Raw genomic sequence first — 26,410 nt, 5'->3', positions numbered from 1 at the left:
ATGGCGAGGGTTTTCTTGTGAAGCCCTGGAGTCCTGGCACGCGGGTGCACCCGTGGGGCTGGGAAACCGGGCAGCTTCACCCCGTGTGGTGGGACATGGGGGGATTCCGCCACAACTTCTGCTCAGGTTTTCGTTCCTCGCCCGTCAAAACACCTCGGTGTTGAAAGAGCAGCAATTCAGGTGCCTCCGGTTCCGGCTGCCGGGCAGGGCTGGGTCCCCTGGTGTGCAGGAGGGACAGGGGGGGACACGGCAGCCGAGCAGCACGGCGTGCGGGGAGCAGCCACGCGAGCCTGGGGCACGGCGTCCTGCAGGCACTGCTGGAGGAGGAGAAGAGCACGAAAACTGCTCTCAAGCGGTCGACGTTTTTTTTTTTTTGGGGGGGGTGGGGTGGGGAAAGGCTCTCTCCAGTGGGCTCCCGACTGCTGGCGCTCCCCGGGCCGGGGCGGGGAAGGGGCCGGGAAGGGGCCGGGGCCGCCCCGCCGCCCTGCGGCTTAAACCCCTCCTCCGGGCCGGTGCTCGGCGCTGCCGGCGGGACCATGTACGCCGGGAGGAAGAGGAAGAAGCCGGTGCCCAAGAGGTGGGGGCGCGGGGGGCCCGGGCAGGTGCCCCCGGAGGGGCTGGGGGCTGGGGAGGGGGCGTGAGGCTGCTCTGGGGTGAGCCCGTGGAAGATGGGGCTGGGGCCGGGGCTACTCTTTGTTTTAATCAGGGTTAATTGCGGCCAGTGCTTCGTAGGCTCCGGCGTGCTGGAAAAAAAAAAATCAGGCAGCCCCGCGCTGCTGCGGGGAGCTTGAGGCGCTCCGCTGTCCCGAGGTGCGGGGTGGGTGTAAATCCAGCTCGCCAGCAGCCCCCTGCTCCTCCACGCCTGGTCAGTGGTGCAGCGTAACGCCCCCCGCGCCATGCCTTGCTGGGGCTCCCGGCTTTGGGGTCCCCTGGGGTCCTGCAGCAGAGTCCTGCTGGCAGAAGCCAGGCAGGTGGAGAGGGAAGGGTGGCACTAGCGAGTTCCCCAGTCTCTTAGCTGTTTGCTCAGTGCTTTTTACTGATTTTAAAATAACGAATAAATTTGGAGACAATTTATCAGCTCGAGGAACCACGGCCGATGTTACTATCCCGCGGTACTTGCCAGGTTGCAAAAGTGCGAAGCTTCCTGCTGGGTTCCCTGTTCAAAGGGCAGGCAGGGAAAAAATACGCTGCGGCAGCGCTGCAGCCTTTGCCCCACTCAGAGCCATATCGTGAGGCTGTGTCCCACGAACAGGACAGGTGCTCAGACCTCTTCAAAATGCCTTTTCTCGCTGTTTGAGCGGGCACTGGGCTGTGTCTCTGGGTGGCAGGGCTTGGTGTGCTGTGCTCAGGTCGCAGCGCTCCCCAGGATGCCCCGTGCCGTGCCCGGGGCTTTCTTCGCAGAGAGGAAGCGTGGGCAGAGCCAGTCTTAAGGGCAGGGAGTCTGAACAGGTTAGCAGGACGCAGGTACGCATCCAGACCAAGCTCTGCTGTTTCTGTGATCAGGGGAAGCATGGTTTCCTTCAGTGCTCACCTGTGCTGGTTCTCTGGTGGCTAGTAATGTGGTTGTGCTCATGTCCGTGCCTTTCCCTCACTAAGCGTGTGCTATGGGGCTGACAGTTTTCTTGCTGTCTTGCACGGAGCCCATGAGCTGCATGGCAGAGAGTGAACAAACCTGTCACCGAAGAGCACCCAGAAGCTGTTTCACTCTGGCACCCATAAGGACGGAGAGCTGCGCAGCCTCTGGCCCTGGGAGCTCCCTGGTGCAGCATGTGCCTGTGTAAGCAGGCTGCTGAAAGAGCAGCCCAGCAGCCTTCCTGCTATTCCCTCCAGTGCTTCGGTGCTGGCTGTGCCACTCCATGTGTCCCCGAGCACTGCTGGGCTGCCCAAGAGACCCCGCTATGCCTCTGCGTTTTGCCCCTTCCCATAAAGGCAGCACTTCTTGCCCATCTCCCTTTTCTTTCCCTTTCTGGCTGCTTGTGGGCTGTACGTGGATACTGAGTATGCAGAGCACTTTTCTTTAAAGAATATCTGAAGAAACTTGGAATTAATTCACTTCTGGTTTTACTTTTTTCCTCCTCGACTCTCTCTGATAGAAAACAATATTATTTTTTCCTCCCTGATGAGTGACTGTGGTTTCAAAAGTGCTTGTTAAGCCAGTGGCTAATGGAGTACATAAAAGCACTAGTGCCAATGTGTTTTGCATGGCTTGTATGGACAAGTTTGGTGATGAGTTGCACCTAATCTGTCAGAGAAGCAGGGTATATCTCTCCTGATGCTTATCTCACAAAGCAGCATGATTGTGCTTTTCTGGAGAAATGCTGCAATTTTCTGTCCGTGCTTAGAAGAACCATCAGTAGCTCTCCACAATAAAATTTCAACAGGCACCTCACTGTATTTCATTTAATGCTCATTTCCTCTCTTGTCACACATGTGAGCAGCCCTGCCAGATGGGATTTGAGAGCAGTATTAGAGGGGAGAGCTTAAATTGCTCCTAAATACTGGCAGATCCTGTTACCCAAAGCTGCTTTATGAAGCAAGGATGCCTGCGGAGAGAGTTTGTGGTTACACAAATTACATCAAAACAATATGGGTTGCATGTTAGGGGATGCAATTTAACCAAGCACAGGATAGGGTGAGGGTTCCCTGTGAAGTCTAAAGCGCTTTTCTTCAATCTAAAAAATTTAAATCAGCATTAAAAAGCAAAAGACACAAGGTGACACCCCAGACTCATTAGTCATCAACAAACCTCTTACTGTTGTGGCTGGGGCTTCAGCTGTAGTGTGTGCAATAAGTGCAGCTGGTGGAGATGGGTCTGCAAGCCAGCTTCTGACAGACGGGAGCTGTTCTTGCAGGCTCAGCATTGCTCCTAGATCCTAAGTTAGGCATCAGATGTTGTTTTAGGTGGAAAATGCCCATTTGAAAGGATCAGAAATTAGAAGATTGGAAGAAAACAAAAAAAAATCTGCATTTTTTTTTTTTAAGAGCCTGTTTCCTAAGTGCTGTGCCCTAAGCTGCTCTGCGTAGGATCTCTTCATCCAAGTGCTGCCATTGATTTTCACGTGTGCTTTTCTTTGTGTCATCAGTTAAGGAGTAAAGCAGTGGATTCAGGCTCCAAGCACTTGCTCTGACTTCTGAGTAAGGAAAAGAGGTCTGGTTGTGGAGCTTCCTTCTGTTTAAGGTGATAAACGTGATTGTGGGAGCAGAACTTAGAGGAAACTAGCTGAAAAAAAAATGAAATAAAAATCTCTCTGGACCTTCCCACTTCCCATTCTTGCTCTTTGCTGATGTTAGTAATATCATTGCCAGTGCCTGGCCAAGGGATGATCAGTCCCTGGACAGGCAGGCAGCTGATGGGAGACCTCTGAGCTCCAGGCACCACTTGGTGTGGTGAGGATCCAGTGGGAGCACGTGGAGCGTGGCCGGGGAGGGGACCTCCTGTGTGGGATGGGCACAGAATGAGGAGGAAGAGGAGTGGGGCCAGGGGAGACAGAGCAGAGTGTGGGTGGAGGAGTCTAACTTAGACCTCTAGGAGATGCTCTGGTGGCTCAGAGGTCCCTGCCCTCAGTGTCCCTTTCCCTGCCTGGGCTCGGCGATGGGAGCAAGGCTGTAGTGCTCTGCTGAGCTGTCTCAGCCAGGCTGCATGATAAGGTTCCCAGCTGAGGCTCACTACAGCTGGAGGACATCTACCTGGGGCTGCACCAGGTGGCCAGCTGGGATGTCCCCATCTTCCCCAGCTGCTGCCTTGTGGGCTCCCTGGAGGTTGCTTTTGCTGCCGCAAGGCCTTACAGAGTTCACCTAGTGTTTTACTGTCGTGGCTGCAGTAACACCAACTCTGGGCTTGGGGAGGGTCCGTCAGACAGGCTCAGTTAATTAAACTCCTGCTTTCCCTTTTCCAGCCCCAAACCACCACCTCCTGAGGGTGTGAAGTCCAACCCCTCCAAGCGGCACCGGGACCGGCTCAACCAGGAGCTGAACAAGCTGACCGGCCTGCTGCCCTTCCCCGAAGATGTGTGCACCAGGCTTGATAAACTCTCCATCCTCCGACTGGTGGTGGGGTACCTGAAGGTGAAGAGCTACTTGACAGGCGAGTATCTTGCATAGGTGTTGCGCGGGGTGAAAAAGCTCCTGGGCTCGGTCCCTGCTGCGCTTCTGTCATCCCATCCTGAAGTGGAGTTTGCTTTGTGGTAAAAGGTGGCATCTCCTGAAGATAGGAGGATTGTTAGTCACTGTGTCAGATACTTGTATGCTAGTGCATCAGTGTTACATCTTTAGCTGTGGTACTGGCAGGAAAACATCCTGGAAAACAGGAGGAAAGTGCCACATCTCCAGAAACGTGGAGGGGCTGGCGGTGGTTGCAGGGAGGTGCTATGGCCATGTTACACCTATTCCTCAGACCATCCTTTGCTGCCATGACATGGGTTTTGTTTCTCCTCTGGAAGGAATCCCCTTCACTTCTGTATGCTGCACATCCAGACCTAATCCTCTTCAGTCAGTTATAGGTCTCTGAAAAGAAACCTCCTTGGAAAGTGAGACCATATAGCAGGATCTTGGGCACCTCCTTCTCCAGGAAGGATGTGGAGGGTGAAAGGGGAGATCTGCATGAAAATAGCTTTCTAAAAATCCTTTAAACCACTGAGGTCTGTGGGCTGCTGCATCTCTCCTGAGCTGGCATGGGTAGAAGATGCCACGCAGGGCTGCTCTGTTTGTCACACCAATGCCCTGTGGATGGCAGGTTAAGCAAAGCTGATCCTAAGGCACTTGTTCAGTTTGGCATCTCATTAGCTCATTTCTCTCCCCTTTCTTCCTTGGGGTCTTGTGTACGTTGGTGGTTTGCTGTTGTTTGTCTCCCTGGCACAGCTGGGCTCAGCTGTGGTGGATCTGTTAGGTCTGTAATGAGCATTTCTCTCAGACTGAGCATGATGCCTCATATCCGGAGACCCCAATCCAATTTTTGCTGGGTTAAGCTGATAGGCCTGGAAAGCCAATCTCCTCACAGCCTCACTAGATCCCTGCCTCCTGCTTGCAGGCTCCCCCAGCAGTGATTGCCCTCCAGATTTTCAGCAGCAGCTGATCTATCTGCAATAGCTACCACTGCTGAAAACTCCTGTGCTGGGGGCTCCCAGGTTTTTCTGCAGACCTTGGCTTTGCTCTGAGTTAACTCAGCCTTGGGCAGCAGGGCTCCCTTGTATGTGCTATGCATCAGCTGATGTGGTGCCGCCTTTACCAGCAAGAAAAATACCGAAAAGGGGAGATCTGCAGAGCTACCCTGGCTGCCCAGATCTGCTGGCCACCCTCTCACTGCAGTCATGGCACAGGGAAGTTTTGTGCCAACTGTGCTCATGCCATATGCTGCTGAGGATATGCCCGGGAGTTGTTGATGGCTCCTGAAGATGGAGCTCATCTGCTGGGATGTAGCTGTGGCATCCCTCAGGTAAGGACCAGAGCAGTTGCCCAGCTCCCTCCAGCTCCTCACTCCCACCCCCAGGTGATGGGACAGTCTTGAAGCATTGCAATGGTGCAGTGCCTCTGCAAAGGCAGGAGGGCTTTGGGACACTGGCAGACTGCGCAGTGCAGCTGTGAGCATGCTGGGCCCTCGTCCTCAACCTGGCAGTGATGGCTGGTCTGCCCCAGGTGCTGGCCTGGCCTCTCGAGGTGCTGGCTGTTCCCTGAGCACCTCAGCACATCCTCCTGAGCGTTACTGACCAGTGCAGGCTTTGCTGGGGAGGCAGCTTGCTGCACAGGGAGAGCGTGTTGCACAGGAGGGGTAATTGCTGTGTGTGTAGTATGAGATGTGTTCTGGATGCTGTTGGGCTCCTCAAAGGCCATGCTGGACTGAGAACAAGCCTTGCCAAATGTCTCTTCCTCTTGCCTGCTTTTTGCAGGACAAATCTGGGGAAGGGGATTCAATCTGTGCCCATCTGGGTGGGTAGGTCCTCGCTGACACGCGACCTAATGCTGTGACGGCAAGGTGTGATGGTTTTGGTAGGTCTGGGATGCTTCGGGTCCTTCTGTCCAAGATGGTGCTGGCACAACATTGCTTGGCTGACCTTCAAGGGGAGGCACCAGTCAGCCCTCCTTACTGGTGTGGCAGGGCCCTGTGGCTCCGGCACGCACCGGGTGATGCAGGCAGGAGGTGAGGCAGCTGTGCAGGCACTGCGCACCCGTGAGTCACCATCACTGCGTGCCCCTGCCTCTGGCAGGGCACAAACTGCAGGCTGCGGTGCAAGTAAAGCCTGAGAGGCTGCCAGGGATCGCTTTCATAACCTGGTTACAAAAGGAATTGCTCAAATGTCCTGCAGCTGGGGGAGGAATGACCCGCATTGCATGGCATGGAGCGGGGACAGGACATATGGGGCAGGGACAGGCACGTGTTTTGTCTCCAGAGCCTTCTGCTCCACAGGATGGGTGATGGACCCTGGTTGTGCTGCCTGTGGGGAGGTGAAGGCAAAGAGCATGGAGGGCAGAAAACCACCAGCATCGTGCTGCACTTAACAGCTCTTCTTGTGTCATCTTTCCTCCAGAATGAATAAGCCCAGCTCCCTTAGCTCTTGCCCCATGCCACGTCCGTGACCTGTCCCTTGGGCCCCCCAGCTGGGGATGCCTGTCCCTGTGCGGGGACCTGCCCCAAGCACTGCTCCAGCTGGGGCTCTGCCTCCGAGCAGCAGCGGTTCCTGCTGGGTCCACATTCCCAGAGCGAGAGCTGCGCTGGAAAAGCCATCATTGTGTGGATTCACGTCCAGCTGGAGACTCGTCCTCGTCTTGGAGACCCCTTCTGCCAGGCCAGTTACTCCCATTTGGTCACTCTGCCTTTGATTTCCTTTTCCCCCTGCCTTGCTTTGCCCATGTCTGCCTTGAAATTCATCTTGTTTGACTTCAGATCATTCCAACGATTCATCGAGGTCAACTTTTGTTCTGGCCCTGCCTGCTGAAGCCATGTCACTGAGAGTCATGGCAGCATGAGAGTCATCACATCGGGCGTTTTTGGGGAAGACAGCAAGCCCCCTTTTGTTGCACTCTGTGGTTCAGTTTGCGGCTGGATGCTTTCCTTCGTGCAGGCTCCCCCTTACAGCAGTGGCAGGGGAGCATGGTGTCACCTGGCGAGCACCCCTGTCACTTGCTGGCCCCTTTGCTTCAGCAGCCAGAGCCCCTCGCCTCGTCTCCAGGCTTTAACTGGTGCCATGCTGATCGGGAGCTCCTCTTTCCAAGCGCTTCTAGTCCTGGCACTTGCCCTTTCTCCTAGGCAAAGGGTTAACGTAGTCTGTGCAGAGCCAAAGTACGGGGTTATTAACCAGTTCGGCAGGGAGGCGGATGCTGGCGGGTGACCCTGAACATATGCCCCCACGGGCTGTGTCACAGGTTAAAAGTAAAAACCCCAGGTACTGCTGGAGGTGGTTCTCGCAAGGAATGTGATACCTGCCAGAAAATCTGTGTGGGGCTGAGCCCCCCGGCTTGGCTTCGTGTCTTTGGAGCAGACACTCAAAGCTCTGGGGGCAGGAGGCAGACCTGTTTGCAGGTGAATGCAGGTATGCAACAGGAATTTAGCTGATGCCCGTGTCTCTCTGCTGGAGTTCCCTCCTTGCTTTGTCAAATCTCACATGCGGCCTCCTCCTTTGTCTCCTCATTCATGACAGCAATAAGTGGGTGTCTGTGGAAAATGGGGTCCTGCACTGCCCGAGATCCCAGCCCTTGGGTACTTCAGAGCTTCTCAGTATGGCTTCTTGTTGCTGCTGGGGGCTTTCTTAATCCTTTTATTCTCAGCCCAAATGTTTGGGGGCAGACTGGTAAGGGACGAGAGATGGATGATGCTTCCTCTGAACAATCCTCTGGTCCTATCTGCATGTGTGCACCAGCTCTACTTCCCCCTGCTACCCTGATACAGCTTTTTCTGGTTTGGAAACTTTCTCAGGAAGACCCTGCAGAGGTGACAGGCCTTTGGCTGATTTCTTCTTGGTGGGGTGGAAGGATTCACGTACCTCTCAGACGGAGGGGCTAGGCTGTCCTGCAGAGCTTGCGACACCTGCTTGATTTACCAGGGAAGTTTTCCTGGAGTTTGTCCTCCGTGTGGAAGAAGTGACCACTTTCTGGTGATCCCACTGGTTGTATCTCAGACCAAGCACAGCTCTCACTTTGCGGGAACAAGCCCAGGTCCTGTTCTGCGTGTTGAACTTAGAGCTGGGTTTGCTGCACAGATTTGTGTACCTACTGTAAATGTTTACACTGACTTTTGTCAGGTTGCTTCATCTGGTGGACAAAGCAAAACAGATTTGTGATAGGTGCACGTTAAAAGCTCAGTGACCCGGAGGTGAGTACTGCTGCGTGCTAGAGCATGTCTAGACAGGGTGCTTAGCGTTGGCTGGGGTACCCCGTCCTGCTGGTGCTTGCCCTTTGCTATCAACAAACTCAAAGTAGAAAAGGAATCAATAGCAAAGCTCTCTGGGAAACTGTCTCCCAAAGCTCTGGCATCCCCATGGCTTTCTTGTTCTCACCTGGTGCCAAACTCGCATGTTCCTGCTCAGATGTCCCTGCATCGCTCCCATGTAACATCGCTTTTAGCTCATCGGCAGCTTCCTCGGGGCATGAGGAAGAGGAGGCTGCTGTACACAGTGAGGGGAGCAGCCACGGTGAGCACGTCAGGGCAGTCCTGCCTGCTCACACCTGGGGAAGGGTGACTGCTGTTGTGGCTTCTGCCTGGGATCCCAGCTGATTAAAGCAGGCAGCAGGATTGCAGCTGGAAGCTCACAAGGATTTCATTTTTGAAAGTTGAAAGAGTTTTTTGTTTTGTTTTGTTTTTGTGATTTGATCTTGGTTCTGGATCATGGGGCTGTTTGGAAAACAGAAGAAGCTATTGCAGGATAATGACTCACTGGATTGTCTTTTAAATCTGCTCTGCTTTTAAGTTTTCTCCTTCTTCCGTCTGTGCTTTAATGACAAACCAGAAAAAAATTGTAGCTTGCTGGAAATGACAAATTTCAGGCATCGAGAGGAAAGTTCTCAAAGCTCCGTGTGTCTGTAGGCTCATTTGGGGTGTGCACACATGTACTGTAACTTGTCTGTCCCTTAGTGCAAGCCTTTGAGAGCGGTTGGCTAGAATACCCTGGGCTTTCATCGAGCTCTTCTGTGATACAAAAGCCAGCAGGATCGGTCTCCCCACTCCAAGGAGAAGCGTCATGGCTGCACAAAACCAACCCTGGTGACGGCAGCACTGTCTCAGGCTTGGTGTATGGAAGATGTGTCCTGAGCCTTGGTGAGCACAGGTTTGTTGTGAGGACAGGTTTGTTCTCAAGAAGTGTGGTGCCAACACTGCTCTGCAGCTGGGAGCTGCCCTCTGGAGCTGCAATGCCAGAGCAGACCTGCAGTCCAGTTTTTAATTTCTTCCTATAGCTGGCCTGTTCTGGCTCCTTAGCAGCCTGTTAAACCATCAGAAGGGAAAGTCACTTAGAGGTCTTATCAATTCTGTAAAAGATAGATGAACGTCACTGCCAGACCTCGCACTTCTGCAAATTGCTGTTGGTGGACAGTGGTTGCCACTTGGACCTGTGTCTAACAGTCTCCTGGATAAATCTGGAGAGAGTTTGCTGATCCCCATCTTCTCGAGAGCGCATGCCCGAGGAGAAAAGCTTGGCTCTGCCTCTGCAGTGCTGCTGGATGCTCTGGGCTCTTCCTGGTGTGACGAGAGCTCCGCTTGCTGCGAACAGGGAGACCTTCTCAAAAGCTTGGATGGATTCGTTTAGTGCCGAGCGGCTTGGAAAACCTCCAGAGAGCTGGAGGTCTGTGCTGGGGTTCACTTCCTAGGGTTCACGTAACAAAAGAAGCAGATGCCGAGGGTTTCAGATCTTGGAGTGGCTGCCGATGTGGCAAAGAGCTGGCTCTGCCAAGAGGGGGAGCAGCAAGAAAATGGGGCTTGAAATGTTTTGTCGGGTGGAGAGGACATGCTCAGGGTGTGTGCTGCTCGCTTCCTGCTGTATATCTCCCCATATTAAGGTCATCCAGGTGGCAACGTCTGCAGCAGAGAAACAGTGGAAAACCCTCTCCAGGTATAAGACCACGCTCTGGAGCCTGACAAAGTTCAAGATGACAAATGGCAAATATTGGGGTACCTCCCCGTAACCCTCTGGCCCGCACCCAGCCCGGTGTCAGCCTGGCGGGGGGAATGCTGCTTTCCACATGTTTCTGAGACCACGCGGCCCAAATGTGTGCTCTTGTTCTGTTCCATCTCCTGCCAGGCCTGCCCCCAGTCTGGGCTGCTGCCTGGGAGGGCAGGATCGTGTCCTGCAGGGGCTGTGACCCCAGTGCCACACGGTAAGTCTGTCCCCGTAGCAGGCTTCATGCAACTTGTGAGCGCAGCTGGAGCCCCAGAGGTGCGTGTGGAGCTCAAGGGGCTTCTCCGAGGTTGTTGGCTATCTTGGCTTGGTGGAGAGAAGCCTGCAGGTGGGAGCTGCCCGGGTGGGACCAGCTCCGGGGGCTGTTCCTCATGCTGGTGCACCAGTGGTGTCGGGTCATGGGCTGTGGGGAGCAGTCAGTGCTGCAGCTGGCGCTGACTGATATGTGTGCGTTTATTTTTACGCTGCGCCCACGTCGTGGTTGAAACATAATTAAGATGAACTTAGGGAAAGTCTTGAAGGATGCAGCCTTTCCCTTGGGCACCCAGGGCTCTCCAGGCAGCTGTGATGGGAACTTCTGCTTGGTCTGTGCTGAGCAAGAGTTCACCTCAGTGCCAGGTCCCTGTGGTCCCGTCATAGCCGTTCAGGTTGGAAAAGACCTCTAAGATGGTGCAGTTAGGAGAGTTAGATGCAAGATCCAGGTTTGTGCTGGGGACTGACCCTGCTGGAGCAGGGGCTTGGCCTAGGAGATCTCAGGAGGTCCCTTCCAACCTCTGCTGTCGTCTGGCTCCGTGACCGCCTGCTATGGGGCATCACCAGGTAGTCGCACTGCGGTCAGCATTAACTCAGCTTTTCTATTCACCTCCTTGTTGCTTGTTATTCCCGTAGCCCGGCACTGCAGGGGTCTGGACCTGAAATAACTGATGCAATAATAGAAGTCAAGTTTGTGGCTTAAATCCCTCCCTGGGCAAAATCCTACAGGATCGTGCAGGAGCATTTGCAGCAGCAGATTGGAGAGGCTGACGTGGGCTCTGGGGCTGCCAACGCTCCCCTGGGCATTTCTGTGCTCCCTGGAAGAACGCTGGGTGACTTCTTGCAATAGGTTTGTGATCTGCGGGTTTGGCGTTTGCCCGCGGAAGGCTGTTTTACTTGGATGGCGTGAGCCTGATCTGCTTGGCACTGTGCCTTTGTTAAACAGCCGAGGCAAAGGTCGGTGCTAATTTGATGGGGTTTGGGATCGGGTCCAAGAGGAACACAGTTGCGCACGGCGTGGTGTTACTGGAAGAGCTGGGAGCTCCTGGTTTTATGGTGCCAAGCATCTCTGGAGTCTGTTCAAAGAGAAACATCTGCTACAGGTGAAGTCTGTCATCTCCCACTGGTGAAACTCAGCCCGTGAGAGCAGAACTGACCCCAGGATCTTTTGCTGATAACTTTTTCTTTTCCATTGATGAAACTATGCCAGAGGCAAGGGACGTGTTAGTTTCCATGGTTGCACTGCAGTGTTTGTTTTCACAAATGTGATGAGATAAAGGTGAAGGGATCAGATTGCTTCGCTCCTATTTCTTTTTCTCATGCTTGAGGTCTTCCTGCACACTGCAGGGCTTAGGAACCTCCTTTTGAAGGCAAGGATCACCAACCCAGCAGGATGCCACTGGGGATGTACGCCTGGTTCTCAGGGACCAGGAGCTTCTTTCCCTGCTGTTCTTGCCGGATCCATTAATGCTGGTTTATTTATTTATTTTACTGTTCAAAATGTTATTGATCCTGGCTGACATCTCAGCTGGTGTTTTGAATGAAAAGCTTCTGGTCTTTGGGGATCACATCGGCAGCAGGAAGCCTCCTCCAGCACGCTGTCTGGTTGGCATATGAGTTCAGGACAGAAGTGGGTTTCTTCCACTCTTCTTAGACAAGACACACCAGTAGCCTCTGTCCCAGAGCTTTGAAAACACGGATGATCAACAAATGGCTTCAGCAAGGATTTATTTATCCAGTAGCTGCAGATCAGTTGTGTGTCATGCTATTTTTTTTTTATGTTGCATTAATTAGCAAAGATTTTCCTGGAGACCCTTACTATGAAATTCACAGGGCTGCTGGGATTTTCTGATTTTAGCCTTTAAAAACTTACCTTATGTTCAATTTTTGTCTTGGTGGGCATGCGGCAGGGCATGGGCTGACAGGAGACAAACTCCCTTCAGCTTTGGAAAAAGAGTTCCCAAGGAACTGTCTAACGAAGGAAAGGAGGAAAAGCACAAAAGGTGTCAGTGGTGGCTTCTGTGCTCCTGGCTGCAGGAGATACAGCCTTGGGAGGGTGTGCAAGGGAAAGAAGTACAGCAAAGAACTTAAAATGTTGTTTTAAATGGTTTTCAGGCAGACCTGGGTTTTGCTTTAACCCCCTTAACTGCTGGCTCTGCACAGCCTTATGGCGGGCTCTGCTCCAGCGGGGACAGTCTGCGTGTCACCTTCAGCCAGCAGGAGAGAGGGGGGCTCTGAGCCACCAGCACGCACCAGCGGCGTGCGGGGCCAGCAGCCGGCATGCTCAGGGGAAGGCTGCCTTTGTGGGGCCGTGATTCTGCAAGTTGTTTCTGGTGAGGGCAGATCGATGCGCTGGTGGAGTCCCCCAGAAGATAACGTGGCTCAAGCAGGTGTTTTGGGAGCACTCCCTCCCTCTCTTGGGGTTACTCATGTTGCAGATGGGCTGGTTTTGCTGCTCTTTGATTAAAAGGATTATTTTTTTCCATTCCAAGGCAAAAAGCAGCTGGGAATAGCCTCCACCCCCCCGGTTGGTATGTGGACCTGGAGTCCTCTATCTGGCTGCACTCAGGCGTCTCTTGGGACTGCTCTCAGCCCCCGTGGTTCTTGGCAATGGGGGCATGGATGAGTTCAGAAATTGGTTTGGAGAGGGGAGAGCCACAGGGATGCTTTGCTTCAGGTGCTAGGGGAAGACACCAGTCATGACATGGCTGAAGGTGGGTGGCTGCTTCCCATACAGAAGGTTTCCAGACGGCTGTGGTTTCTGAGAGCAGCCTCAGCCCTGCACGTCTGCTGGCTTTGTGCTCCACTGGCCATCCCCAGCAGGGCAGCAAAGTCTCCTGCGGCACCAAGACCTGACCACAGGTGTTAAAATGATGATGGAAATAAGGAGAGCCAATGCCACATGCTCCTGGATTGCTTTGGTGGCGGAGCCCCATGTGTTTTGCAGACTGGCCTCAGCATCTCTTTGGCTGTGGATGGTGAGGACTGGGCTGGGTGTGAACACCAGCTGCCCTACACCACTGATACATAGAAGCTCCACTCACAATCCGTGCCCTGCAGGTAGAGCCGTGTGACCCTGGTGCAGTGATGCTTGGTGGCGAGGCTGTTGGAAACGTCAGCTCTTTAGGTTTTCCCCCATCTCTTTGGGCTTCCCAGGCCTCCTCCCCAAGCCATGCCATCCTAACGTGAACTAATTTTGCTGGAAACAACAAAATGAACAAGCGGGTGTTGGAAGTTGCAAGCCCGCAGCTGTGCTGCTCTCCCTGCTGACACCGCTGGTGGATGTGGGGAGAAAGCTGGGGACCATGTGCATCTTCTCAAAGTGCTCACTGTCCTTTTGGAGCTTTGTTTTGGAAGAACTTGGTTTCTTTTTGAATTTCCCTGCCAACCTTCCCCAGCTCAATGCTTCAGAGAGGAGTCGGCCCTTCAAAAGAGTTTTAAAAAAAGACTCGATGCTTCACTCCGAAACTATTCCGCTCCATCGTGTGCAAATTGGAGCCATACCCATAATACAGATGGGCTTTGGATATTTTTCCTTGTAGATCACTTGGCAGTCATGAGAGGAGGCTTTTTGCTTGGTTTGACTTTTTTTGTCCTGATTTGTAAGGGTGTTGATTTTTGAAAGCCTTTGCAAAATGGGGTTGTGGTCCCCCACAGTCTGGCTGGGGCTTCGGCTTCATCGCTGCCTTGCACTTGCCTCTCGAAGCTCCCGTGGACGTGCCTTTCTTTGGGCAAGCAGAGCATCACCTGGCTTCAAACCTCGTCTTTCCTAACCCTTCCCAGAAGGCTCACGTCCCCTGGCCTGGCCGATCAACCTCTCGCTAATTTTGGAAGCGTCTGCACAGGGCAGCTGCCCCTTGCGGAAACAAAAACGTGAGCACGGGGAAAGGCAAATCTGTGGCACGGGCTAAAGTGACCCACAGAGGAGCTGCCGGGGACAGGAAGGCACTTGCTGTGGGAGCAGCCACGAGCTGGGCTCCCCTCGGGACCGGGGGCTCAGGATGGGGATGGCAGAAGACATGGGAGCTGCCTGAGCACCTCCGAGCATCACCCCGTGGTCTGGCTGTGTCAGCAGTGGAGACCGAGGCTAACTCTGCTTCACGGCCTCACAGCATCCTCTCCCCTTTTTAATTAAGTCTGCGTGACTGCAACAGTCAGTGCGGCTCCTCTGCGTCACCTTGTGCAAGACGTTGAGCTAATTATCTTTAACCTGGTTTCTGAGAGCCTGTGTGGGTGGCTTGTGGCTCTCACTCAGGCTCCGTATGTGCATAGGTCTGGGCAATGCTTTGACCTCAGACTATTTTTTTTGTACAGAAACGTCAGTCTGTCAGGGAAAACGCTTGTGTGTTGATGGTTTGATAAAAAGCAAAATTTCTAAAACTGCAGTTAGCAGATTTTTTTTTTTAGATCTGGATTGATTTGGGGTTTGAGCTTGATGCTACTGAAGGGGAGCAAACCTTTCAGTGTGAGGTGGAAGCTTGTGCCGTGGAGTGGACTCAAAGTGCGGTCAGACTCGGGATGGTTTGGGATTTTTCCTTGTTTCCTCCGATTTAGGAAGACCTTTTCCAGCCAAGGCTGTGCGGCGCCGCAGGAACCCAGCGCTCGCACCGAGGGGCAGCGTGTGGGGTGGCTGTGCAGAGCCGTGTCCTGCAGACCTGGGGCAAGCCTTGGGTCCCCCTTTCACAGCTCTGCTCTGCTAAAACACCACGGTGCCCAGCTCACGGGGCACGCCGGTGCTGCTGACCCTGGGCTCTGCAGGAGCTTGTGGTGATGGGGAGACGAGGGAGAGGTTCCTACACAGGGCCTGCTCTGAGGTTTCCATGCATGCTTGTGTTTGAGTCGGCAAAATAAAAGCTGCCTGTGGTTGGAAGCGGAGTTCAGGCTCGTGCTGCCAAGTGGTTTTTCAGGGATGACTCCCCAGCAGAGGAGGTGCTGTGCTGGGGCTGTCCCCAGGCCCCCGTGCTGTTCCTGGAACAACCAGTTTTCTGCCTGTCCCGCGGTACGTGAGGCCCTGTGAGCAGGGCAGGAGGTTTCACGTCGGCTGCACCCACGGGTGTTGCCTCGAAGGCACGGAGCGAGGAAGCGTGAGGCAGCACGTGAATCAGCCCGGGGAGGTCACGGCAGCGAGTCCCGGGGCTGCTCCGGTGCCGTGCTGGGAGAGCTGCAGCCGCTGATGCTCGGATCTCTGCTCCTGGGCAGAAGGAAACCTGGAAGGCTTCCCAGGGATGGGACTGAGCAGGGAAGAGGATATCCTAGAGGAAGCGTTGGGCGAGCGGGGATGGCTTTGTAAGGGGGCTCTGCTCCAGCCCGCCCAGTCTCATCTCCTCCCTCTGAGCTGGCTGCACGTGCACCAAGTAGCCCGGTGCAGCCGTGCATCAGCAGCACTGGGGAGGAGGAGGAGGGAGAAGCTCCAGATTTGCCCCTTCTGCACTGATTTCTTGCTGTCTTGCTTGCAGCCGCAGGTACGGGTGTTGGTGACTGCGTGCGGGATCAGCCCCGAGCCCCAGGAGGGAACAGATGGACACATCTGCAGGTCAACAGGGAGCTGTTTCCAGAGGGGGACCTGCTGCTCCAGGTATGGTGCCCTGGTTTGGCTCTTTGGGGGTTTTCTCTTGGCTCCTGCTATCTGCTAGGCACGACGGCTCATCCCTGCACACTGAACGGCACCGGCAGCTATGGGATGTGTGCTGCATCCACAAAGAGACGGGGCTCGGAGTTGTGTCCTTCTGGCAAAGGCACCGGGTGCTGCCTGCACTCCTGGCATGCAGGTGTTAGTGGCCACTGAGCTCAAACCAGGCATTTTTCCTTGGGGACCCCAGAGCTCATGGGCCCAACACGCACAGGCTCATCCCTCCTCACGGGGAGGGTGCAGGGGCATCGTGCAGCGGTGCAGGGGATGGTCCCAGTGAGTCTCCAAGGCGGTGCCTTCCCTGTGCTCTCATAAACGCCAGGAGGAGAGCGGTGATAGCTGTGTGGTGACACATCCACTAGGAATTGCTTGTCCTACCTGGAGCTCCCTGCCTTGAGCTCCCTAGCATGAGTTCTGGGATGGAAAAAGCCCAGGTTTGGTTTGGAAGCTGCGGGGGGGGAAAGAAGGGAAGGTGGATCTATGAAACTATTGTGGACAAAATCAATGGGCAGTGCAAGCTTTGCTTTGTGAAAAGGCCAGGGTACGCCTACTGAAATAGCTCTCACTGTACATCAGAGGACAAGGAGCTGATTCACCTGGTCAGAATGCTGCTAGCCTGGGCTGCAGTTTGTGCGTGTAAGCCAGAAGGAAGCGAGACAGAGGCTCCATGGAAAGTCTGGTGGCTGAATAAATATCTAGGCATTTCAGCTTAAAACGTGCTGCTCCTTGTGGATGCAGGGCAAGTCTTTGGGAGAGCTTTGATCTTTACATGGCTTTATTCCTGACATCATGTGTCTGCTTTTTGTGCCTTGAGTCCTCTTCTCCCTTCTTCCACCCCTCCAGAGGAAAGCAGCAGATACTTTGCTCTTCTTAAAGACCTGCCTTTGTCTTACGTGAACGGCCCCCATTACAGACAAACAGGCTGATGGGAGAGCTCCTGGGAGTGGAGCCCCCATGGGGTTTTTGGTGAGGTGGTGGCTCCTGGGAGCTCTGTGGGACTTTGGTGATGAAACTTGGGCCACGTGAAGTCTCCCGGGTGGGCTCTGCTCCCAAGATCAGACTCAGCCGGCTGCAGGCGTGATAGTCACGTAGGGACTGGCGGAGTAACACAATAGCCAGAAGGGAGCCAGCGATTGCCCCAGTCCCACAATGGAGCCTCTCCCAAGTGCTCTCCAGGGGGCTGAGCCATGGCGTTGGCAGCTGTGGGTGTTTGAAGGCATCTGGAGAGCATTTGGGGTGTTAATGTGACTGAAATCCTTCAGCTGAGCTGCCCAAATTTTTCCCCAAGAACATTTTAATCAGACACTGTACTTAGCAGAAAGCTCTGACTTGGGGCCCTCGGGGGGCTGCAGTGCACACAGGGAAGGGACCGGTCCCCCTGCAAGGTGCATGCGTACAGTGTAAACCAATGTGTTCAAACCAATGGCATTTAAATTAATCCAAGTTACAAGGAAGCCTGTGAGCTGGTACAGTTGGGTTAGGGAACTGGGTCAGAGGAGAAAATAAAACTGGTGCTGCTTGGAAGAAAGAAATGGAGTCCTGAGCTTTTAATCGTTCAACTGCTAAATGAAAGCAGACCCTTGGAAGTTATTTGGAGAGTGGAGGGTGAACCTGAGATGCTCCACTGCAAAGCATCAGGAGGAGAGCTCACATCACTGATGTTCTGCCAGAAAGCTCAGGTGCACATCCGTTGTCTTGTAGCCTGGGTGAATAGACTGAATGAAAACTTAACCTCCTGAAATTTTCCCATGTGCCCTACAGCGTTTTTTCAGAGCTCTGTGGGTGCTGCCATGCAGAGCACAGCTCACAGGGCAGGTGACGATGGTGGCTGAGCCACCTGGCTGGGCTGAGCACACAGCAATGTGAGTTGCAGAACTGGAAGCCAACGCTAAATCCATTTGACCGAAGAGGATGGATTATTTTATTTTTTTCTTTCCTTGGGACCTTAGCAAAGTGTGAAGAGCTATGTGCTGTGCTGAATGAGCTAAAAGCAAATTGTTTGTAGGAAGGCAACCGTGACTCAAAGCAGTGCTTTTTAACTTGTGAGCATTTTTTTTTAATATCAGAAAAAAGCAAACAGTAATTTATCAAAATGTTTTCCAGTGATGCTTTTTCTTAGCATGGAGTCAGATCTTGTTCTTCCCCCTCTCTTCCTGGACAAGGAAGGAAATTATTTTCTTTAAATTAAATAGGAGCTCTAAAATCCCTCCTGGAACAGAGGGTGTACTGCTCTTTGCCATCACTTGCAGAGAAAGAATAACCAAATCTCACAAGGCAATTATACTGTTAGATATATATATATATATATATAGATAGATAGATAGATATTTTGCCCAGACTGTACTTTCATTTTGCTAAATACATTGCAAATGGGAGCAGAGGGAGTTGCCCAGGCGCACAGGGAGCCTGCCAACTTACTGAAGATTGTGCCCATGTCAGAATTGCAAGGTTGGGGGAAAGCATTTTTGAGCCTCTGCGTTCTCCTACAGATGTTTACAAAGTGTACATGGTTTTGTGATTTGTTCTGCTGCTGTCCAAGGATGCAATACGAACGGTCAAAAAGGCACGTTCACTGCTTCTTTCTGACTCGATGCCTTGGTAGAGGAAGCCTGGCCGTATTGGGGAACGAATACATAATTGTGTGGCTGCTCCAGGCCCCACGCTTACCAGACCTGCTGAGTCTTCTGCCCACGTCTTGGTTAAACCCAGATTTCCACTTAAGGCTTTCTTTCCCTAGTTTCTCTTCTTCACTAATAGATTTAACAACGTTTATTCCAGACAAGAGCAGAGGGCAAGAATTATTGTCTAGTGCAGTACTTTCCTTTCGGAGAAAACCAGCTGAAATGGTTACCAGATATCTGGATCTTGACTTTCTTAATGGGTATGCACTTGATCCATGAGCTCCCTAGCCACAATCTCTAGTTTTGAAACAGTTTCCTTAATTTGGCATGGGTTTGGCCTTCTCCAAGCAAAGAGCTACCAGTTGGATACGTATTTAACTGCCAGCCATGTGTATGGAATTGTAGAGTAAAAGATGAAGTTGGCAGATGGTACGAACACAAAGATGTTTTTGTAGATGTTGGATTTTTTGTTTCTTTCTTTCTTTTTTTGGGGGCTGTTGTGGGTGTTTTTTGTGTTGGTTTTTTTGGTTGTTTTTTGGGGGGGGGGCAGGGGTCATGTAGAGGGGACTTCTGCCATCTACAACATAGGCAAGAGCAGAGAACTTCCTCAGCGTGGTGTCCTGTAGTAGAAATTCAATACCAGGACAGGTTTGGGGGCCTTTTAAAAGTATGGATCTTCTTGAGACGTTTGTGAGGAACAAGATTAAAATCAGATGGGAAGGGCTTGTGGTCCCATATAATCAGAAACAGATGAGAACGGGATGCCATTGTCTCCTTGAAGACGTGTCAAACAGTCTGCACGCTTAGGATAAAGGGTATACCACTTCAGGCATCGCAAATACAATGCCAGGGCCTCAGAAATGTGGGACGGGAGTCTCCAGAGTTAGCCACCTCTCTACTTTCATGGTGGGTGCTGTTTTTAGATGCTTTGCCATCTCTGAAGGCTTCTCAGTGCTTGAGCTGCTGATGGGCTCCTCCTGGAGTCACCAGGCTCTTGCGTGGCTCAGGGCTCTCTGTGTGCAGTCCTTCCCTGCCTGTATGTCAACACGAACGATGGCTCTACAGAAATGGCCAGGCTGCCTTCGATCACTGCTTATGCTAACAGTGAGAACCCCACGCCAACAAACTGAGGTTAAAAGCCTCGCATGGTCGCAAGGTGCTTTCCTTTTAGTGGGTTCCCTACAGGAGAAGGAGGTGTCTTCCTATCCCTGGATGTTTCAGAAGCACCTGAAGGTGGTCCGTACATCCAGCAGCTGGACTGAAGCTAGGGAGAATAACTCCAGGCTCGATTTATGCTTTCAGGCACTCAATGGATTTGTCATCACTGTGACTGGAGATGGCTACATCTTCTACGTCTCCCCTACCGTGCAGAACTACCTGGGCTTCCACCAGGTGGGTACCGTTTGTTCCTGGGTGCTGCGGAGGCCTGGGGAGGAGGTGCTGACAGCCAGTACCCAGGCTTCCCTCTCCCAGCGCGCCCTGGTCACTTTTGATGTATGGTTTCAAGTGAGTCATGTTCTTCTGGGGGCTGTGAAAGCCAACAAATGTACTTGTGACTTTAGTGGTAACAGATGCAAGCTGAGCAATAGCAGGCTTTTTGTCCCTTCCTCTTTGTGAGCGGGGTGTGAGCTTTTCCCCCTGTGGTTTAAATCAATAAATCAAGATGCTGGGCACGTCTGCCTTCAGTGGAATCATGGTGCTGAGCGGTGTCAGCGCCCTGAAGTACTGTGGGTTACGTGGGATGCCAAGGGAAAGCAGGGCACTACCCACATCCACCCCATTACTTCCGATTCCCCTGAAGTTTAAAGGACCAAGTAAACGGGCGCGTGGCAAGGCTGCCAAACCCGCTCTCTGCTACCTCTTCGTCCTTCCCAAGCCACCCTCCCAAAAGCAGCCAGCCTCTGCCCTTGCTCTCCATACCACATTCAAAACCCTTTTTTTCCTTCCTGTTTCTTTATTCTCAATCACCGTACTTTTACTACCCACAAAGGAAAGCCTCTGCTGTGTCCTTCTCCAGATATCCCTGCTAGACAGGGCAGGGGTTGGTCCCTGCCAGGTGCCCCAAGCTCTCCTCCCCGTTATGTCGTTCCAGTCGGATCTCATCTACCAGAGCATCTTCGAGCTGATCCACACGGACGACAGAGCCGCCTTCCGCTGCCAGCTGCACCAGGGTGAGTGCCGGGCTGGGAAGCAGGGTCCCAGCCCTGCCTGCCTCAGGGAGCCCGCAGAGGCTGCCCCTGGCCACAAACCCCACATCAGGCCACCGGTGACCATCAGGCACGTGGCTTCCTCCAGCTCCGCAGCATCCCTGCAGGCCTGCAAGGCGTGCAGCTTCGTTTTCCCTGTGTTTTCTCAGCCGTTCCCGATGAATGCAGCACCGCGGGCAGCCCCCAGCACTGCCGCCCTGAGCACCTCTGCTTTATGGAGAGGAGCTTCACCTGCCGCCTCCGCTGCCTGCTGGACAACTCCTCGGGGTTTCTGGTAATGCCAGGACTTCCCCAAACGGCCCTGGTGTCACCTACAGGGAAAGTGGCTCTGAGCCTGGCGTCCTGGGGAGGGATGGGATGGGAGGGGATGGAGTCTGCCTGGTGCACTGCTCCACCACTCACACCATTACGGTGGGACCCAGCAGGGGTCAGGATGTTCAGCCTGGAGATATCTCCGTTATGTGGGTTATCAGATATCCCTGATAACTGATGTCACACCTGCAACAGCAGTTGGTAGCGTGCTCCGTGTGCTGCAGCACGGGGACAGGTCCCATGCCCAGCGAATGCGTTTGGTGCATGCAGGTGGCCACGCACCCCGTGCGGGTGTGAGCTGGGGCAGCCTGGCACAGCCAGTTCCCATTTCCTCACTGTTTGCCCTGTTTTCTAATCCCCTGCAAGGCCTTGAATTTCCATGGACGCTTAAAACTCCTTCTGGGGCAGCAGAAGAGGGCATCCGTGGTGCCTCCCCCGCTCGCCCTCTTTGCCATTGCGACTCCCCTCCAGCCGCTCTCCATCCTGGAGCTTCGGACCAAGACGCTGATGTTCCAGACGAAGCACAAGCTGGACTTCACTCCCATGGCCTGCGATTCCCGGTATGGCATCTCCCACCTTTGCCATGGCAAAACCTGGCCTCCATCCAACCCTGGTGCCACGGGGTGCCTGTGCCGTGTGCTCTGCCTGCAGGGGGAAGGTCATCCTGGGGTACACGGAGACGGAGCTGTGTAGGAGGGGGTCCGGGTACCAGTTTGTGCATGCAGCTGACATGATGTACTGCGCAGAGAACCACGTGAAAAGTGAGTGCCAAGGGGAGCAGCCTGGGGGAGGCCATCGGGGCTGTGGTGTGTCCATGGGGGTGATGCTGGTGCAGCCCTTGCCGAGCTGCTACTGTCGGGACATTTGTCCGGGGTCTGGAGTGGCTGTGGTGAAGGTTTTCTGGGTGAAATCTGCACAGGCAGCTGGTCCCCCTGTACAGGGACACCTCGCAGCCACGCAGCAACGCGTGCTGGCTGTGTCCTGTGCCTTCTGCCTCCGCAGCATGGGTGCAAGGGGATGCTCTGCGTGGTGCCGCACGTGTGACATACCTGCACCCCAGAGCGACCAGCTGACCGCCTCCGTGCCGCCTCTGTTTTCTCCCTGCCCCAGTGATGAAGACAGGGGAGAGCGGGCTGACGGTCTTCAGGCTGCTGACCAAGAAGGGTGTCTGGGTGTGGGTCCAGGCCAATGCCCGGCTGGTGTACAAAGGGGGTCAGCCCGACTTCATCATCGCCCGGCAGCGAGCCCTCTCGTGAGTATGGCTGGGTTCCCAGCCGCCTTCGTCTGCCCTTGGCACAGGAGGTGGTGGGGCTGCAGCAGGGGGCAGGAGTCAAACGGCTCCAGGGAGGCTGTCACAGCCTCGTGTCTGCCCGGGGTGGGCTGTGGGCACGCAGCCCTTCCCTGAGCTGTGCCAAAGCTGCCTCTGGGCTCTCTGGAGCCCCAGTGCTCTGCCAGCAGCAATGTAGCCAGCCCAGGGCAGGTCTGTGAGCTCACGTCTTGCTGTTCGGATGCTGGCCTGGAGAAGGTACTCATGCTGTTTCTGTCTCTCCTTCCTCCACCCTGAAGAAATGAAGAAGGGGAAGAACATCTGCGGAAGCGGAACCTGCAGCTGCCTTTCAGCTTTGCCACGGGGGAAGCAGTCTTATACGGGAACGACCTTCCTGATTTCCTGGACTCCCTCCAGGCTGAGGAGGAGTTTCAGACAAAGACAGACTCCCAGGTGGAGCAGCACGCGGTAGATCCCAACTCTATTCTCGGGGCCATGATGAAGCAGGATGCATCCATATACATCTCCCACACCGATGATGTGCCTCAGTTCTCCCTGCCAGATCTCGACGCTGAGCCTGGTGGACCAAGTCGGGATGACAAAGCCAGCGATGCCAAGGAGGACAGCAACTCCCTCCTGGTTGTTATTGAAACCCTCTTTGAGAAGAGCAAGGTGGATGGAAACATCTGCCAGACCCTCCAGAGCATCAGCATGGACAACGTGGAGCTGCAGCAGTGGGAGGACACTCTGCTAAGCCTGGGTGCAGAGGATTCACCGTCCCAGGACGTCGGTGAGAGCGTGGGCAACGAGGTGGGCTCCTACGTGGAGCAGATGCTCTCTAGGGAGGGTGCTGGGAGGAGCACGGACCTCCCGTGCTGCAGTGCATCATCCTGCAGCGAGCAAGGCAGTTCTGCGGCTCGCTTCCAGCACCGCTGGGCAACGAACTTGGCAGCTCCCCTGGCATTTCAAGACCTTCCGCAGCCCCAGGCAGCCGGTGCTCAGGGCCAAGGTGCTGCAGTCTCTCTGGCCTCTGTTATGCCAGAGGGCAGCTCCGCTCGACCGGGAGAGCCCATCCTGTTCCACCCGGCCAGCCTTGGGGGCAGGACTGTTCTGGATGCCTTGGGCTCCAGCAGCGAGCCCTCTGCATCACTTCGGCTGGCAAACCCAGGAAAAGTGTTTCAGGCAGGACTTAGCACCTCTGTTCCCACAGACAGCGTTCCTCCTAAAGGTCAGAGCCAGTCCAGGTGTGCGCTGATGGCCTCGAGCTGCCCACCTCCCTTGGACTCAAGTGCATTGGTGACTCGGTGGCACGACATCCCAGTCTGGGCAAACCCGGCCCTTGCTTTGGGTCAGAGCATGTCCCCAGGAGGCTGCCCCTCGGATGCTTGGGTGGCTGCAGCTCCGAAACAGCTGGAAATGGCTGGAGCGCCCCTGGAATCACAAGCTCCAATGGCGAGTAGCACCCAGAGCCCCCCAGGGGCTGGGTTGTGGTTGCTGCCCCCCGGCCCTGCTCCTTGCCCCGCACAGGGTGTGTGTGAGCACCTCCAGGATCAGGACACCGCCTTCCCAGCACCGCCCGGAGCCAGCCAGCTGCCGGTGGGTGGCGGCTTCCCCGAACAGCCCCCGGTGATGCCGCCCGCACAGCTCGGTGCTCGCTGGGGCGGGGAGCAGGCAGTACTCGGCGAGGACGCGTGGTCCCAGCACCAGGGACTTGTGCTGGGGACCAGCCCGGGTCCTGGTACCCATCAGATGGACCACGCCATGCCGCATCACTGCGGGTACGGAAACAGCGAAGGGGTCTTCAGACACGAGGGTGTTTTTCTCAAGGATGCCACTGAAACATCAGCGTCCCAGCCTGTGCCTTGTCACCCTGGGGCACCAGCAGGATTGGGTTTGAGGTGCTCAGCATCTCTTCCCGGGGAGCTGGGTGCGACAGCAGCCTCCTGCGAGCCGCGCACCAGCTTCCCCCCGGCCTCCTCGGTGGGCAGGCGGCCGCCCTGTGCGTGCCACGTCCAGCTGAAGGTGCGGTGCGAGGGCTGCGGGACCTGAAGGGCACCGCGTGGCACGTCTCGGTGGCCATGGGGTGAGGCCCAGCCTTGTTTGGGGGCGGCTGTAGCTGTCTGCCCGCCCGGCAGCACGCACAGCGACTGAGCCCCCTGGCTTCCAGGCTCCTGCGTGCGCAAAGGACCCAGAAACGCTTCAAACCACAGGGGTGGCTCCAAGCAGCAGACGTTTCTTCTGGTTATAACATTTTCCTGGCCCCACCCCCAGCCAGCTCTGTAAAACAGGATTGGAAAAGCCCATTTTGAAGCCTCACGGTGAGCTAGGAGCCACAGTTGGGAACGTTGTTCTGAGCAGCCACCAGCAGCCAGGCACATCCACGAGCGATGCTCCGTGCCTCCTGACCGCCCAGCGCTCTGACCTCCCGTGCCTGAAATGAGGTGCCCTCGCAGAGCTCTCAGGCAGGCACAAAGGAAGGGTTTGGTGGCTTTTCCATCAGCAGTCTTTCAGGAAAATGCAGTCCTGTCACAGCAGGGAGGTTTGTCAGGCTCTTGGGGTCCAAAGAAGGACCTCTTCATCACCGGGGCAGGGTTCTGGGAGGTGGATTTGGCCTCTAGCAGAGGCTGTGACCTTCCCCGGGAAGTAGCTCCTGTTGCTGACCGTGGGTTTGTCACCGCCCTGCAGTGCCATCAGATGGAGGGACAGTGGAGCACTGCTGGGGCTGGTAAGGATGGTGTGGCTTTGCCAGAGCAGTGAGGAGAAGGCAGCAAGGAGGGGAGCGACTGCCCTCTCTCCCATGTGGACCAACTTTGTGGCCTTAACTATTCTGGAGACTGGCACAACCACTGTTAAATTCCTTTTTTTCTGTGTGTGTTTTGTTTGTTTGTTTTAAGCCAAAGGCATGAATCTTTTCCCCCTGCCTGCCACGGGGAAAATTCTCCCAGGCTTTGTCAGGCAAAGCCCCCAGAAGACCAGGCTCAACCAGAGCACTGAGTTTGAGACCAGGCAGGGCCAGCTGGGCTGGTTGTAGAGGTCGGCATGGTTGGTGGACCTCCAGATCCTGCCCTTGCACCCATCACCCTGAGCTGCATGCCTGTCCCTCAGCCTCTTAGACCAGTACTCAGCACGTGCTGCACCCATCCGCAGCAGCCTGGAGGAGCACCCAGGGGTGGGCAAGGAGCTGAGGTGCTGTGATACACAGCCTTACGCATCAACTGGCCCCAAAACCTTGCTGCTGGGGGCTGACGCAGACCCCCTGCTGCTCTGTTACTTGTGTCTTAATTCTTTACGAGTTATATGTGTGCATCTACAGTCTGTTTTCGTGGCGGTGTCTCATTTTCCACTCTGTGATCTCTTTGTATGCCATTTGCCGACGGATGATGTCGGGGGGAGGGCGAAGAAAAGATGTACTGAAACTCACCCGCTGCATTTTGTTGTGTATTAAAAGTCAATTTGCTTTGTATCAGCGTGATGGTTTGTTTGACCTAGAACAGTGTCTCTCCATTTCCCTCTTGACTGAGCAAGCATTTGGAAAAAGCCTGCTGCTGGCTTGGCCGCAAGTCGCCTTTCTCTGGGCTCTGGCTGAAGGAGGGGACGGTCCCCACTCGCCCCCTCCCCTGTATATGCTCGGGCATAGACGCACGGCCGTACCCTCGCACCACCATGCACACACAGCCCCGTGCTACAACATGCACGCGCGGTCACACGGATGGTCCCTCACCCCGACCGGCCAACCTGACGGTGCTGGCACAAGTGCTAGTACATGCAGTGGTGGGAGGGCTCCCTGCCCCGTTTCCCCCCTTTAGGCACCGCATCCCCTTCTTTAATAAAGGGTCCCTCCCCAGCTCTCCTGTATCCCCTTTAAGCCCTGAAAGGCCGCTACAAGGTGTCCCCGGAGCCTTCTCCTCCCCGGGCTGACCCCCCCAGCTCCCTCAGCCTGGCTCTGTAGGAGAGGTGCTCCAGCCTCTGGCCATCCTCGTGGCCTCCTCTGGCCCCGCTCCCACAGCCCCACGTCCTGCTGG

The 26,410-nt window shown here is 54.8% G+C and overlaps 1 protein-coding gene across 2 annotated transcripts; it reads left to right on the top strand.

Moving 5' to 3' along the window:
- The first annotated feature begins 419 nt into the window (after window positions 1-419).
- Window positions 420-25,851, top strand: LOC310901649 (uncharacterized protein). 2 transcript variants are annotated; one of them, XM_083841611.1, is made up of 10 exons: window positions 420-577; window positions 3,897-4,084; window positions 15,809-15,927; window positions 19,905-19,994; window positions 20,695-20,773; window positions 20,959-21,083; window positions 21,488-21,681; window positions 21,773-21,882; window positions 22,232-22,373; window positions 22,688-25,851. In XM_083841611.1, the coding sequence occupies exons 1-10, from the start codon at window positions 537-539 to the stop codon at window positions 24,435-24,437; spliced, it is 2,838 nt and encodes a 945-aa protein (XP_083697737.1). In that variant the 5' UTR covers window positions 420-536; the 3' UTR covers window positions 24,438-25,851. The 2 variants fall into 2 exon arrangements, with proteins under 2 accessions (XP_083697737.1, XP_083697738.1); XM_083841612.1 differs by lacking the exons at window positions 420-577; window positions 3,897-4,084 and adding an exon at window positions 10,492-15,638.
- The last annotated feature ends 559 nt before the right edge of the window (window positions 25,852-26,410 follow it).

This window comes from Anser anser, assembly GCF_964211835.1.
Source record: "Anser anser genome assembly, chromosome: 6".
Classification (NCBI taxonomy): domain Eukaryota; kingdom Metazoa; phylum Chordata; class Aves; order Anseriformes; family Anatidae; genus Anser; species Anser anser.
Note: the sequence above shows the minus strand (reverse complement) of the source record. Positions and strands in the feature narration are given on the sequence as shown.